Raw genomic sequence first — 17,344 nt, 5'->3', positions numbered from 1 at the left:
CGTTTACAAGTGCAATGTTTGCATATTCACATTATGCCAATACGAAGCATAAAAACACACGCATACAAAAAAAATAAAATAAGTAAGTACACTCCATGGAGGATTGTCGACTTTTCCAACATATTTGAACAGGCAGACTAGCTCTTCGATCAGATTGTGCCTACAGGTAAATCCGATATACATGAACAAATTATACATAAAAGTGACAAAGTTGGGTTGATTTACTAAAACTGGAGAGTGAAAAATCTGGTTCAGCTGCGCATGGTAGCCAATCAGCTTTTAACTTCAGCTTGTTTAAAGCGGAGTTCCACCCTAAAAACAAACTTTTTATTAACAGCTTGCCTTCAATGTAAAAAAAAAATACTCACTTGTATATGGCTGTTACTAGGCAGATTTCATAATCTGCCTAGGTCCTAGTCCGCAGTGGTTCAACTTCCTGTCCTAAAACCCCATTGCCTCCTGGGAAATTATGACACTCATTTCCCAGGAGTCTCTGGGCATTACTGTGTCTAAAAATCCCAGCATGCACCTCTCTAGGGAAATTCAGGAAGACACAGGAACTGGGCTTCTCATGCCCACAGCGAACATGGAAACGGCCACAAGATCACTGAGAAGATATCAGGTAAGTGCTTACACTGTTTTAAGTACCGATGTAATGAATGGCTCTCTGTCCCGTGGTGTACAATAAAGAAAAAAAAAAAAAACACTATGCCCGGAATCCCGCTTTAACAAAGGCAGGCCATACGCAGTTGGAATCTCAGCCGGTTCAGCAGGATTCGAATCGTGTGTGGGCAAGCTGAATGTACGAAGTTGATCGATCAATCAGCTTGGGTACAACCAGTATGCTGGGTTTTACCTGCGATTATCGCTAGCAACTGCTATAGCCACTAGCAAGCACAGTCTTCTCCTGTCTGGCGGGAGCAGACAATGGCTCAGCAGGTGGGATTCTATCTGTGTTGATGGGGGAATCTAGCAAGTTTCTTTCCTGTAACATGTAGTTTCAGGAAGGAAATTTGCTTCTTTGTATGGCCGGCCTAAGCAAAAATTTAAAAATATCACCAAATTATATTAAATCAATCGAAATTTCATTGTAGGAATTTTTTTTTTAAGTGGAATTGATTTTCAAAAGACTACTAATTTGTCCAAGACTGGCCAGCTCAGCATATTTAGCTCAAGAATTGGCAGCTTAAAGCTACAATAAGTCTCCAAGAACCCCAGCAATTCATCATGGGATCCGCGTGCAACTCCTGCAACAGTTGGTGTCAAAGTGCAAAAAGGAGAAATAGAGTATCATTGACCAGCCTAGTCAAAGCCCTGATTGGAATCCCATTTAAATGAGTGGTGAATTTTAGCGATGGGCAGTTATGTAAAACACTGTCAAAAAGAACATTTCTGATAAAAGGGGGGAATACCAACTTCTAAGGACAAGGGTGTACCAACTTTTTCTTTTTTTCTACATTAGGTTATTACATTAATTTTTTTTTTTTTTGAATAAGCAATTGAAAGGGCACATTGTACTTATGTTTTTGTTATTAAGAGTACACCATCCTCATATGTAGGCACTGTTTGGTTGAAGATTTAATGGTTTACTTGTTCAAATATGTTGAAAAAGTCAACTTCCCTAGGGTGTACTTACATTTTCACATGACTGTATACAGAAAAGGTCAAAAACTGAAGCCCTTTGACAACTTGACCTCTTAATATGGGGGAGGGGGGGTTGCACTGGGGAAGAGGATGTTCCATACTTAGTGAAATGTCCATTCTTTATTTTCCTCTGTAGCTTTACTGTAGGATTTTCTCCAACTTTGCAGAAATGGCTTTGGAGAACTGTGCTTCCGTTGCTGTGCCAGAGAGGGCAGTAGTGACAGTATGGAGCCATACGTTTGCTCTCTTACCTGCACAATAAATACATTTGTTTATTTATTATAGGTATATATAGCGCCATCAATTTATGCAGCGCTTTACAGATATATTATACATTCACATTAGTCCCTGCCCTCAAGGAGCTTAAAATCTAACGTCCCAAACTCAAATTCACACATACTACGGCTAATGTAGATAGAAGCCAATTAACCTACCAACATGTCTTTAGAGTGTAGGCGGAAACCAGAGTACCTGGAGGAACCCCACACAGGCAGAACATGCAAACGCCAGGTAGGTAGCGCCGTGGTTGCATAAACTTAAGTAAAGTTATTAACCACTTCCATACCGGCACGTATACACCTTCCCGCCCAGACCAATTTTTAGCTTTCAGCGCTGTTGCACTTTGAATGACAATTGCGCGGTCATGCTACACTGTACCCAAACTACATTTTTATCATTTTGTACCCACAAATAGAGCTTTCTTTTGGTGGTATTTGATCACCTCTGGGATATTTATTTTCTGCAAATTTTTTTTTTAAAATGACCGAAAATTTTGAAAAAATATATATTTTTTTTGTTTCCGTTATAAAACATTGTAAATAAGTACGTTTTCTCCTTCACTGATGGGCACTGATGGTACTGCACTGACGGGCACTGATAAGGCGGCACTGATGGGCACCGATGAGGTGGCACTGATGTGGTGGCATTGATGGGCACTAATATGCGGCACTGATGGGCGGCACGGATGGGCACTGATAGGCGGCACGGATAGGCGGAATGGATGGGCTTGGATAGGCGGCACGGATAGGTGGAAAAAATGGGCACGGATAGGCGGCACGGCTGGGCACGGATAGGCGGCACGGACGGGCACGGATAGGCTTTTCCTATTTACATCGTGATCAGCCGTGATTGGACACGGCTGATCACGTGGTAAAGAGTCTCCGTGAGAGACTCTTTACCTTGATCGGTGTTGCAGGGTGTCAGACTGACACCCTGCAACAACGATCGCCTCGATGCGCGCCCCCGGGGGCGCGCAGCGGCTCAGAATCCTGAGGACGTCATATGACGTCCAGTCAGGATTCTACAACCACTTTGCCGCCGTCAATCTGTCATTGGCGGGCGGCAAGTGGTTAAGCTCCTGTACTTACACAAACCCTTTTTTCAGCCACTTATAATTTTGAATGGCAAATAATTTTTTTTAAAAATGTATGAGGATTTCTGGAAGGGTTTTTATTCATCTAGGCATGGTATAGTTGGTAGTAGTTAATTACAAGCAACTGGACTTGTGTGTAACTGAATAGGAACCCCCTCCCCCCAAAACTCTTACAGCGATTCCCCAACACTTGTCAACCCCATCTGTCATGTGACAGTGTTTGGTCCTAGTGATTGGCTGCTAGATCCAAGTGCATGGGAGGAGGTCACATCCACGTCCATTCACAAAAATGCAAGATGTTAGGCACCACTTAGGAGCAAGATAACAGTCGCAGGAACAACCATGAGCCTACACCAGGGGTGCCCAACCTTTTGGAGCACGAGGGCCACTTAAGCGACTTGCTAACTGGTCGCAGGCCACAATGAGCGAAACGGGCAGATGGCAGGTCTGCGTCTGCATATGCAGAGCCGACACGGACACAGCCCACTAAACTCTTTTAGCAGATCGGATTGGAGGTAGGACCCAATCTGTTTACATCTGCCACTCCTTAGAGGTGAATGGAGGGTCCAATTGGGTCGGACTGACTGTGTGAAAGGGGCCTAAGGCTGCTTTCACCTTGATGCACTATAGTTTACCAGCATGCGGGTGCAATGCAGTGTACATTTAGCTTTCCTGCACTTTACAATAGACTTTTATTATATTCTGCAGGTTTGGCGCATGTTCAGAAAGCTCACCAAACTTGCAGGTAATAACAGAAGTCTATGGCTCAGTGCAGGTAACCCGCAGGTGCACTGCTCTGCATATGTGGATCAGTTTGAAGGCAGCCCAGTAACCACTGCAGAACAGATATGCCCATATATACACTGTGATTTTAGTAATAAACTGACCTTTAATAACAGTATTCTGTTTTATTCCATCCCAGAGCAGGAGGTCGCGGGCCACATCAGAGGGCTCCATGGGCCACTGGTTGGGCACCCCTGGCCTACACCTTTAAAACACTGCTGCTGCAAAGATTTTAGAGCAGGCCTATGGAAGCAGTTCTGCTCCGCTGTAACCCTGACAGCAAAAGAGTTAGGCCCCTTTAACGCTACCACGACTTCAAAGTCACGTGATTTTACTGCAATTCCGCGGCCGCAATTGTGACGCGATTTCAGGAAATCCATGTGTAACTAGCATCAAAGTTAGACCATAGTAGTGCAGGGACTACTTTGAAGTCGGCAGGACTTGAAGTCGTACTAATATGAATGGTAGTCCTTGAGAATATTGGGGAACAACTTGTATGACTTTGCAGCCACAAGTCGTAGGACAAGTCATACAAGTATGAAAGGGGCCTAAACCCTATAGCCATAGTGTATCTAGGCAGCTGCCAAATGTCCAAGAACATGGCAAGATGTGTACATTTTCTAGAGTCCAATCAACATGATGCCAAACATGAAACTGAGTTTTAAGGTTGAAGGTGTTAAATGTTAATTTTTTGGGGGATAAATATGTTAAAACAACGTTGTAACGGAATGACCTGTGACAACCAGAGACTTTTGAAGGATGAGGGGTACTCCTGTGCCAGCATCACTAATGACTCTTGGGTCTAGGGTCACCCTGTGCCCTTTTGGGCAAAGGGTGACTGAGAACTGATATCTCGGATTACATGAGATGGGACATTAATGATAATTCATATATTGCAGGAAATCTTGAGATATTACAAGATGTTAAAGTCTGACTCCAAATGGAGTGTTTTCATTCAATGGGGGGGGGGGGGGACACATGCCTTTGAGATGTTAATTGGGTTTGCTCCAAGACCTTTTATTATGTATGCTAATAACACGGTTTGTGTGAAGATGCTATTGATAATAGATATGTGTTGTGAGTTAGCAGTCTAAAGGTCAGATGTCTTCTTTCAGGGGTAGGGAATTAGCATGTCAATTATGTTTAGTAAAGGAATGTGTTTGTGTGAAAAGTCTATTGATGATACTATGTGATAGGAATAACAGGTGAGGGGAACTTGTCAAGCTGTAGTAATTAACCCCTCTAAATGCAGAGACGGGACGTCTAGGGGATGACTAATTAATCAACTCAACTGAATGTCATTGTCTAAGAGAGTGTGTATTGAAGTGCCGTGTGGGTGGAGTTGATTCATTGTTCACTTGGGTTCTAAAACTATATATAAGAAAGCTAACCATTAAAGATTCGTTCATACATTTTGAAACCAGTACCAGAGCTGTGTGAGTCTCGGTTATTCTGGGGAATGGAATGGATCATGCCTGTTGGATTGTGGAGTGTCAGATAAACGGTGGTGACCGTTACAAACGTTCTGTGTGAGTGACAAGGTAGTGATTTTATTAAAGTGACTGAATGGCTCTTGTGATGAAAATGTGTTTATTTACCACATTTTAATGTAATGATCATGTCTTAGCGCAGACATCACACAATGGTCAGAAAACCCTATTTTGTGTCGGTCTTTGATCTTGTTGCACTTTGTTTATGGGGACTGACCTCTGACTCTAGACTGCATTTGAGGGAGCTTAGCCATCAAGCCAGGGAAATAAACAGTAACAGGGTGACACTAATTCAAAGAGGCTACAAGGATACAGACAAGAAGCAGCACTAAAACTTTTGAGGTGTCTGCTATTAGGCAGAAGTTTATAGGGAGGCTTCACTCTATGAACGCAGCACGGGCGTATCAGCTGTTTTCACGCATTTTACCCACGGTTTTAGCTGCAGTCTCATAGACTTTCTATTGGGTCGCTGATTTTTGGCACGTTTTCTGAAAGCGCACCAAAAGTCCTGCATGCTACATCTTTAGTGTGCTTACAGATAACACGCAACCTAATAGAATGTCTCCAGTCAGTTTCCGGTGCAGAATCTGATCGTAAACTGACTGCATGGTGTGAACTAGAGCCATTGGAATACATGAAAAAACACACTGCATGCATTTTGTGCAGAAAAAAAGCACACGGAACGGAACTGCGTCTGGTGTGAACTGGCCTAGCATAGCCGCAGCTAAGGAACAAGTATTTTTACTGATCATTGCTGCACTGTATGTGTCGTTGTTTATGCTGATATGGATAGCAGGTGTCATCTCACATTTGAATTGATTTCTTTGTGAGAATTATTTTGCATGCCAAAGTATACTTCTACTGTCACTGTTAATGGGATCTCTTTATCTTTGTATAATCATTACTGACGATATAATACGTTTGTTTTTCTTTTTTTTAACTGCTAAATGCAAGTGCATTCTTGATACTGCATCGCTGCTGGGTATTCAGTACTATTAGTGACTTCACGCAATATTGCATATGCAGCCAGGTGTGTCAGAAGGGCCGTGGTCTTTGAGGCCAAGGCCAGGAACAGAGAACTCATAAAACCATTAGTAATATTATATTTATAAATTGTATAGGTCCTCTGCTTTCAGGAATATCAATTTTGAAGGGTCTATAGTGAATTCTGAAGTCCACAATACAGCGAGTCCCCGAGTTACGAACATCCGACTTGCGAACGACTCCTACTTACGAACGAAAGGCTGCATGGCCACTTTTCAACGGTGGGCAGATTGCGACAGAACCTTTTCGACGGCGGACACATTCGACGGAACATCGGAAAATTATGTTTTTGCTGTTCTGCACATGCGCGCCCACTTTGACGGCGGGCACATTCGACGCAACATCGGAAAACAACGTATCTGCCCTTCTGCGCATGCTGTTCCGACTTACGAACATATTCGACTTAACAAACCTACAGTCCCTAACCTGTTCGTAACTCGGGGACTGCCTGCATGCTTTTCATTGTGCATGTGGAAAAAAGAACAATCAGTCCGGCTTTTAATACATAATAACAATTATCAGCATTCTTACCTGTTTGAAAAATGGATGAGACAGCAACATACCAGCTGATGGTCTAAATAATGTAAATGGAAGAAATTACAATTGATTTGGTCATATGTTTATTATTTAATGTATCTATACAATACGGATATTTCCAAATTGCACAGGAACCCTTTCCTTGCCCTAAAGACATCCTTGTACCAATATTTTTCCTTTAACTTGCTCTTTTTTAGAAACACAGAAACAGTCACACAAGGTTCTGCATTAGAGAAGTTCACAGCTCAAACGTCCCTACCAAAGTCATACATGCCCTGTAACCATCTTGTCAGCCAGCCAGGTAAATTACCAGCATGTGTTCATAACGTTAACTTTCCTTTTCAGACTTTGTTCTCAAAGGCAATGTAAAAACTATCTGAAGTAAATTAATTTTGGCTTTTTTTTAAGCAGGTAAATATAAAAAGTTGCATATCGGAGATTGGCAATATGAATTTAAATTTCTAACCAGAAGATGTAGACTCTTTTACACGTGTACCGGTCTCCTCCTGGCTGCTCTAAGACAAAAATCTTGTTATTTGCGCAGCATAAAGAGGAGCTCCGTGCTCCCCCCAAAAAATACTGTAGCTGCTGACTTTTAAAGGGTCCGAGCTACAATCTTATCTGTTATAGTAAATAATGTGCCCCAGTGTATGTTTTTTTTAACCACTTCAGGCTAATTCTGACACTTCGCTAGAAAATTACATAGAACCCCCAAACACTATATATGTTTTTTTTTTAGCAGAGACCCTATAGAATACAATGGCAGTCATTGCACATTTTTTCAAAGCTTTTTTTTGGAAAAAAAATCAATTTTCATGCTTAAAAAAAAAAGTTAGCCCAATTTTTTTGCATAATGTGAAAGAAGAAGTTACGCGGAGTAAATAGATACCCAACATGTCACGCTTCAAAATTGCACACACTCATGGAACGGCGCCAAACGTCGGTGCTTAAAAATCCCCATAGGCGACGTTTTAATTTTTTTTACTGGTTACATGTTTTGAGTTACAGAGGAGCTCTAGGGCTAGAATCATTGCTCTCGCCTGAATGTTCGCGGCGACACCTCACACGTGTGGTTTTAACACCGTTTGCATATGTGGACGGGACTTACGTATGCGTTCGCTTTTGCGTGCGAGCACACAAGGGCACTTTAAAATTCTTTTTTTTTTTATTGTTAATTTTACTTAAATATGTTTATTTTGACACTTAACAAATTAAATAAAAAATGTGATCACTTTTATTCCTATTACAAGGAATGTAAAAATCCCTTGTAATAGGAAGCCTAAAAAAATAAACGATCACCGCTTCACAGCCGAGGCGGCGCCGTTTTTTTGAATGCAGAGGCCGGGGGTGATGTCATAACATCGCGCTCGGCCTCCAATGATCATAGAGACTCCAGCGACCATATGGTCCACCAGAAATCTCTATGATCAGCATCCGAGGCTGGCGGATTTGTTCCCTGACTCACCGATCGCAGCGGTGAGTCGGGAAAAGCACCGGAGGGCAGCAGGAGGGGGGGGGGGGGGGATGTCCCCTTTTCGCCGCCCGTAATAACGATCAAGTGGTGGAACAGCCGGTATGATCATTCTTATGATGTAGGGAATCGCCGGCTGAAAACGGCAATATCTGAGTGATGCCTGTAGCTGCAGGCATCATTCAGATATACCACCACAAAGCCCAGGATGTCATATGGCATCCTCTGGGCGCCAAGTGGTTATTTTATAGCGCCCGCTCTGTGCTCACAAGACCAGCTGCCTCTCTCGATCTGACAGCGAATCAGAGCTGACAGACAGGGGGGGGGGGGGGGGGGAAGGGGGACAGAGGAGTCCTGCGGATGACAAAAGCATGTAAACTGACCACGGTGTCAGGCTAAGCAGCCATGATAAACCGTGGTCAGTTTACAGAGGGGAGGGGAGAACCAGGCAGGATCAGCCAAATATTTTAGATGATACAAGGGGCCAAATGCCACAATGTTATACATGCTTTAAAAGAACAGGATCTATTTTTTTTTAGGTTTACAAACACTTCACGTCCGGTTTCCTGCTGCTCTTTACTTTGTGAATGGTTTAGCAGTCTTCTGGGACATGTCCGAGAAGGCTACGGGGGAAGGAGGAGGGGGCAGACTTCTGGTTTAGATTGCCATGGTGCATCTGACCAGACGCGGATGCGGGTACCTGTCAAAACCAGGTACCTGCTCCCCCGACCCCCCAAAAAGTGTCAGTGGAAAGGGGGGGGGGGGGCAATGCAAACTAGTGGAACTTCCCCTTTTGGTGAAGTTCTGCTTTATTGTGGTTCTAAATCTGGGACATTTTTTTTTTTTATATATTTAATGCATTCCCTGCATTAAGGTAGAAAGCGTCTAGGCATTTGTATCACCCTAAATACTTACCCGAATCCTATCTCGATCCAGCCAAGTGCCCATTTGCAGTGGCCCTTGTCTGCATTTGCCATTGGCTTATGTTGCTGTCAATCAAATCCTGTAAGAAGGGAGCAGAGGGGGCTGAGCCGCACTATGTGCGTCTATGGAGGCAGAAAATGTCTGCCCCATAGCAAGTGGCTATGGGGGCAGAAACAGAAGAGGAGGAGCAGAGAGTGCTGAAGAGGACCCCAGAAGAGGAGGTTCTATACTATTGCACAGAGCGGGTAATTATGACATGTTTGTCATTTTAAATAAGTTATATTTTACAACTGCTTTCATAGCTCAGGCTATCCTAAACTATCAGGGTAATGACCCATTCCCTCCTGCCGTCCCTTCAGATTAAAATTTAAAAAATGTGGCTAAACTAAATGCATTACATTTCTTTCTTAAAACCATTATACAGTAGATTGGCAATAATTAGAACATGGTCAGGTAAGCTAGGACATGTACTTAAAAAAAATTGTTAACATTACAGTATTAAGTATGATAAGTAACCTAAAATCATATACCTTTTCTCAGGATCCTGCTGTAGGCAAATCTCCACTAAGTTCTGCAAGGCCGGTGAGAAGGTTCTTGGGGACGGAGTTCTCAGCCTGTCACTAGTCATAGTCTGAGTCATGCTTGCAGCAACTACACTTTCTCCTATTCCTGAGTCTACTCCAGACCGGGAGATCTTCATGGGGGATTGTTCACCAGGAAAAGTACCATAAAGTGGATTCTCAGGTGGACCTTTCAGTTTTTGTAGCAGCATCTTACAAAAAAAAAAAAAGAGTAAAACATTTGAACTAGTTTCAAATACTCTCACGGTATCTAAGAATGTTAATGCGTATGCAAGACTCAACAATATTATTATCTGCTCCTTTCCGATTTGTTAAATATACCAAAAAATGCAAATGGTCAATGCAATATATTATTTTTGTGTTCAAGTTTAGATATACATTAACTTTAATCTCCCCTAATAATGCCCAGTAATGTGCTTGTTTAAAGTGTTACTACACCCACAACAGTAAAATCAGTCTGTATATGCAATAAAGCATGCTTGTGATACTCACTGCAGGACCTAAGGGGTTAGTCCTGCGCATTGTGTAAAAAGACTGTTTGATTCTGTCTTCTCTAATCCTCACCTTCTTCCACTTTCCCCAATCCATCTCTTGCTGGAAACAGAGCCCTGCGGGCATTCTGCACATGCTCAGTTTGGTGTGTATTGCCAAGGTATTTTTTGTTTCTTGGGAGGTTGCATGTGATCGGTACAGGGCCAATCAATGTCCAGACAGATGGGTCAGGGGTCCTGCCAGACAGACAGTCAGCGTAGAATGAAAACTCCTCCTACAAGCTTTAATTGGACACTCATAGAAGTCATAAGACTGCTATATACTGCTGATGAGAAAAGGTATTTAGCAGTTTGTATTTACTAAAATCTTTACATTTCCATGTTCTATGTACTGTGGGAGACCAGATATTGTGAATGCAGGGTCCTGGGTTTAGCAACATGTTAATACTGTTGCAGAGAAGTCCAGACATTTTAGACTTGCTCATTAAATAACCAGTCTTTATAAAGGTTCTGCACCACACTCCAAGCAACCTATTTGGATTCATAGGCTACTATTGGACAGGACCCTCTCTGTCAACCATTGTAACTTAGCATACCTCCATATCAAGAAAGTCCAATCCTCACACAACCTCATTTTTCCCTGAAAGGGGCGAGTGCAGTAATGCCACGTACACACGATCGGAATTTCCGACAAGAAAAGTTCGATGTGAGCTTTTGGTTAGGAAATTCCGACCGTGTGTAGGCCCCATCTGACCTTTTCTGTTGGAATTTCCGACAGCAAAAATTTGAGAGCTGGTTCTCAAATTTTCCGATGGGAAAAGTTCTTGTTGGAAATTCCGATCGTCTGTATGCAGTTCCGACGTGCAAAAAAAACATGCATGCTCGGAATCAATTTGACGCATGCTCGGAATCATTGAACTTCATTTTTCTCGGCTCGTTGTAGTGTTGTTCGTCACTGCGTTCTTGGCGGTCGGGATTTTGTGTGACCGTGTGTATGCAATAGAAGTTTGAGACAAAATTCTGTCAGGAAAAAAATCCACGGTTTTCTTGTCGGAATTTCCGATCGTGTGTAGTTAATGCCTGTTACTGTTTAAGACGGGTTGCTCACAAATTCATCACTACTGCATATTGAACATTCAAGTCAACATTATAATCAATTAGGTCTGGTAAAAAGTGTTCAATTGCATTTATTGCTAGGTAGAAATTGTATACACAGGACTTGTACAATTGTACATTTTGGAACACCCTTACACCTGCAAACGCGAGTGTCGGCAGTTACATACATATATCTGCGCACATTGTTTTCTGTCATATGTTTTAATGTGCAAAATTATGCCGCAGCTGTGGCTCCTGAGGACTAGAACAATACGCATAAATTACCGTTTGACAGCTTGCAAGTTGGAGTGCACAGTCCCAAAACGCAGTCAGTGTGGTTCATGGCATGCAACAGCACCCACGCGGCTGTCAAAATTGGGAGCAGTGGCTGGATCCATGCAGCCAGAACACCTGTGTATCCCGTGTTGGGAAAAATGTACACTATACAGTAATACACTCGTGTGAATGAGGCCTTAAAGTGGCAAAAAAATGGTTTGTATGCTGATGGAGACCTTTCCTTGTTAAAGAAATTAAACAATATAAAAAAGCAGGGTATGCAAACTGTGGCCTACATTCACGTACGGCCGCTCTACGTTGTGCGGGCGTAGCGTATCTTATTTACGCTACGCCGCCGCAACTTAGAAAGGAAAGTGCTGTATTCACAAAGCATTTGCATCCTAAGTTAAGGCGGCGTAGCGTAAATGTTCCGGCGTAAGCGCGCCTAATTCAAATTTTGAAGAGGTGGGCGTGTTTTATGTAAATAAAACATGACCCCACGTAAATGACGTTTTGAACGAACGGCGCATGCGCCGTCTGTGGACGTATCCCAGTGCGCATGCGTCGGATAGAATGCCTAAGATACGTCGAACACTGCCTACGACGTGAACGTAACTTACGCACAGCCCTATTCGCGTACGACTTGCGCAAACGGCGTAAAAAGATACGCTTGTTCCGACGTCCATACTTTGCATGGGCTGCGCCACCTAGAGACCTGCTTTATCTTTTTTTTTTAACAGAAACGTTTTTATTAATGCAAAAAGAAAAAAAAAAAAAAAAACAATACAGAAAATAAATCAACAAAACTGTGGTACAGCAAGGTTCATTGCAGCAGAAAGCACAGCACAGAATGATTACTGATATAAGTACAGAGTAACACACTAGAGTTAGACCCTATCGGGTCTAGGTTGGGTAACCGGACAAGGTGAAGACTACCTACTTATACTTCAGGGCAGTAAGCATCGTCCCCAATGTGGGACCTGCTTTATCTTTACGCCGGCGTATGTCTTACGTAAACGGCGTAACTAATTGCGACGGTCGTACGTACGTTCGTGAATCGGCGTATCTTGCTCATTTACATATTCGACGTGGAAATCAAGGAAGCGCCCCTAGCGGCCAGCGTAATTATTGCACCCCAAGATACGACGGTGTAGGAGACTTACGCCGCTCGTATCTTGGCCAAATCTATGCGTAACTGATTCTATGAATCAGGAGCATAGATACGACGGCGGCCATTCGGACTTACGACGGCGTATCTGGGGATACACCGTCGTAAGTCTTTGTGAATCTGGGCCTGTATGTGCAAATGTGTGGCACTTGCAGGCCCTCTAAAGAAATAAATAATATCTTCTAACAGCCACATCAACATAAGAGAAACGTATGGCAAAATATAGCATACATTTGTTCCACTAATAATTTTATCTGTTACCAATCTTATGAAACGAATGACAAATATGTGGTTCTAGCAGACGATAAACAGTTAGTTACCTGAGTGCGGTGCATGTCCATGAATGGAACGCGCCCAGTAGCTAATTCACAGGCAGTGATTCCAACACTGTAGATGTCTGACTTCACATTGTAACCATAAAGGTCCTATTTAATAAAAAAAAATCTTATTCATAATGTGCCATCATACTCTAGAGAAGTTTGCGAGCAAAACTTTTGCACAGCTTTTCTATTCTTATGCTACAAATGTCAAATGGGCATAATCTGTGATTGATGTTATGATCACTTGCAGAAGTTCTGCTGATAAGGCAGTAAAGCCAGTTCTCCTGTACTGAGCCTGGGCATCATCAGTTCAAAAGGAGGGCTGGGGCCTGGGCACCCCCCCTAGTGCCGGCCTCCCTCCTCTCCCGCTGGCTGCTGCAGGCACACAGGGGGATTGTTTCAGGCTGGAGAGCAGGTGGGGGGGGGGGATTTGTGTTAAATATGTTATATTTACTAGCCCCTTACTTTACTGAATGAACACAGTGGGGGTTATTTACTAAAGGCAAATCCACTTTGCACTACATGTGCACTGAAAGTGCATGCTGTAGATCTGAGGGGGACATGCAAGGAAAATAAAAAACAGCATTTTAGCTTATTGGATGATAAAATTAGCAGCCCTTATCCCCCCATTTTAGATCTACCCCTTAGATTTAGAGCGACTGCACTTCCAAGTGCACTTTTAGTGCACTGGTAGTGCAAAGTGGATTTGCCTTTAGTAAAACATATCCAGTGAGTGATCTGTGTTCGCTCTTGTGTCCATTAATTACTGAAGCATATACTCAGTACAGAACGCTTTTCATTCATGCAGTGCAGCCGAGACTGCAGAGAAAGGGACTAGTAAATCTATGGCTGCAGTCCCTTTCTCTGTGTCAAATATGAAACATCACATCTGTTTATACCTCTGATATTACACCAAAGCCCTGCAAACAGGGCGATTAAAAAATATACATGTAAAAAAATTAAAAAAAATTAAGGACTTGTTTAGATGTGCTTAACTCTCTGAAGAGCAGTCAGCATTTGGATCACTCTTCAAACAGAATTTAGAAAGTAGTGAGGCAACAGATTGCCTCCTCACCGCCTGCTTTAACCCTACACCAGTGCACCGCACTTTCAGAGCAGCGGTATTCAATAGAATGGCTTTTAATCGATGAGGAAATAATTCTGCCATGGCTGCGAAGCATAAAATCGCAGTCGTGGCATTTTAGCAAAAATATAATTTGGTATTTTCGGAAGGGAGAATCGCCCTGACAAGTAGGCTGTACTGGGCCCCACGATTTCCCTTGCAGGGAAATATAATTCTAAACTTGTAATCCAATTTCGACATTATAGGTTATAAAACAGCTTAAGGCCTCTTCCACACAGGCGGAATCTGTCGCTACGGAGTCCACCTGCTCCCGCAGGTGGACGGGAAATCTCTCCGCTGACCAGGCGAATGACAAGTCCCTCTCTGCTCACTGAGCGGGGAGGGGCTTGTGCAGCACCGCTGTCTCCTATGGGGAGATCTGATGAGAACTGACAGCATGTCCGGTTTCCTCAGATCTCACCCAATCAGATCTGCCATGAACGGATGGGGATGTATCGCCATTTGTCTGATTTTGGCAGATCGGGTCGGATATCAGCGGACATGTTTCCACTGACATCCGACGCTCCATAGAACTGCATGGAGCGGTCGTTCAGGTCCGCCGTCAAAACTGACAATTCGGACCTGAGCAGTCTGAACATGTGAAAGGGGCCTTAAGCGCATCTCTTATTTGCAGGGCCACTGATAGGGCAGTACAACCACCCTTCTTGTACCGGGCCCGGTTCAACAGAGGGGCCCGAGCAACTTTATTCTTCAACTATGGTGAAAGCACTTTGCCCAGCTGAAAGCATTTCACAATGCTCCTAGGCTTGCTGTAAATAGAACATAAATTCAATTTTACCTGGGAACTATTAAACTTCATTTTTTTAATTTGGGGGCGCAGGCGCCTAAAGCCGGCACTGCTGGCTGTGGCTGAGAACAGCCGATCACCGGCGAAGTGATTCTCCTTTCCTCCCTCAGTAACTGAGGAGGGCAGAGGACGGGGCTGTAGCCGGGCAGCGGGAGATGATTGAAGAGAGAAGTGGCGGAGAGCGCAGGCAGCACAAGGATCCTGATGCACGATGGGCACACAATTTCAGCTTTCTGGAAGGTACAGAGACACATCCATACATACAGAGAGGAATACAACACCTTCTGTACTGTGTGATCATAATCATGATAACGATGATGATCACATAAGCACAGTGAGATGCTGTTAGGTCTTGTTTACTTTTGTGTTTGGGTGGGGGGGGGGCAGTAAAAATGTGCAGCTCAACCACAGTTTTACCATCTTCCAACCACTCTCCCTTATGCTGCAAAAGGCACTACTGCCATAGTACAGCAGTAGTGGCGGGATGTTGTGTAAAACACCCTGTAACCATACTACAGAAGCATTGCCTTTGCATCCTAAGGGGGAGTGGTTGGGGGGCGGTAAAACTGTGGCTCAGCTGCACATTTTTACTGCGCCCTACCCACACACAAAAGTAAACAAGACCTAACAGTTAGCATCTCACTGTACACTGCCAATCATAAATTGAGGCATGACCCACCTCACAGCCACACATATACAGTAATCATGTATGTGGCTGTGGAGCAAGGAATGTCTTGACCACCTATGATTGGGCACTGTGACGGCAGGAAGGTGGGCAGATCGGCTGTACTGGGCCTCATGATTTCTAACAGCGCCCCCTGTGTCTTATTGGGTCCATTTGTTGCCAAGTTGCCCACAAGTGAATAAGGTAAATTTGTGCTGCCTTCAAATATCCAATCATGTGCAAGCAAGTTTCTATTTTTTTACATTTCCCTTGCACATGATTGGCTATTCTTTGCAAAGTGAACATGCTCAATTGTCTTACGATTTACTTTTTTTCGAGATACCAGTCATGTAGCCTAAAACATTAATCAGAGGATATTAGAGAAGAAGATATAATTCTAATATACTTAGCACATGGTAGGTTTAAAACATAGGTAACTAGTGCCAGGAAAAACTGACCTGTCTTAGTAGCTCAGGACTTAACCAAGGCAGCATTGCAGTGCTAAAATTAGGAAAATCATATGCCACCTTAGCTCTTTCACCACTTCGGACCATACTGTAGAGGTGACCAAGCCCAGAAAGAGAAACAAGACCTTCATCTGAGATCAGGATATGGCTGCCTTTCACACTCCTACAAAACAAATGAATACAAATTAATTTATGAAGCATTTTAAACAGTCCTTTTAAATTGAAGCAAAAGGCAACATGTTCAGCTAGCACTTATCAACTAATCCAATTTGGAAACCCTAGTTCCAAACAGGAGCTCCAGGCAAATATAAAAATCACCACTAAACCCAGATATGCATTTGTAAAAAAAGTTATAACAACATTAGTTTTTACATCAGCATACCTGAACATCTTAATATAAGCGAATATAGTGGCAAGTGCTTCCGCGCTAATATGAATCCTTAATAATCAATCCCTCAAACAAAATGTATACAGTGCAGCAAAACCTAGCAGTGTTTACCATACACAAATACAAAAATCAAAATAGTGAAAGTGATTCTGCGCAACGTATCTCACATCGCAGTGACACACAAAATTTAAAACACAAAAAAGTGAAACACGATACAAATCAAAAAAATAAAAATAAAAATAAATAAAAAAATGAATACTCAGTGCAATATCAGTGATATAAGAGAGATATTCCACTCAAATATAAAACCAACTATATAAGTGTAAACCAGAGTCCAAACTGAGAACCAAATTTATAGTCAGTAGAGTGATGTGAAAAAAAGGGGGCAAGTCCTTAAATGTAAATAAATAAGCAAATAGATATGACAAATAAAGGCTGCCGGATGAAAGGTTAGACGATGCTGAATCCAGTGAATACAATGGCAAGTAGATGATGGAATATATCCTTCACTAGGCTCTCAAGCCTCTTACCTTCAGAAAGGTGTAAATCAGCATTAGATCTCTCACACAGTGGCAATCCTCTATAGATGGTTTCCTGTCCGTTCGCCCCTTGAGCTGGCACCACGTCTCTTTTAAAGATCCATATAGTACTCCGCCCAAATAGATAAAAGGAGAGAAACAGAACAGAGGAGCCTCCGA

The 17,344-nt window shown here is 42.9% G+C and overlaps 1 protein-coding gene across 1 annotated transcript in view; it reads right to left on the bottom strand.

The window, feature by feature from the left end:
* Window positions 1–596: 596 nt before the first annotated feature.
* Window positions 597–17,344, bottom strand: part of STRADB (STE20 related adaptor beta) — a 41,153-nt gene continuing 24,405 nt past the window's right edge. The window contains exons 9-13 of the mRNA XM_040357224.1: window positions 16,250–16,421; window positions 13,197–13,301; window positions 9,796–10,037; window positions 6,865–6,907; window positions 597–1,895 (exon numbers count right to left, since the gene is read on the bottom strand). Of these exons, the coding sequence (XP_040213158.1) occupies window positions 1,746–1,895; window positions 6,865–6,907; window positions 9,796–10,037; window positions 13,197–13,301; window positions 16,250–16,421 (712 nt within the window). The 3' untranslated portion in view covers window positions 597–1,745. The remainder of the gene's footprint in view (window positions 1,896–6,864; window positions 6,908–9,795; window positions 10,038–13,196; window positions 13,302–16,249; window positions 16,422–17,344) is intronic.

Source organism: Rana temporaria, chromosome 6, assembly GCF_905171775.1.
Source record: "Rana temporaria chromosome 6, aRanTem1.1, whole genome shotgun sequence".
Lineage (NCBI taxonomy): Eukaryota > Metazoa > Chordata > Amphibia > Anura > Ranidae > Rana > Rana temporaria.
This window is presented reverse-complemented; position numbering and strand designations above follow the sequence as displayed.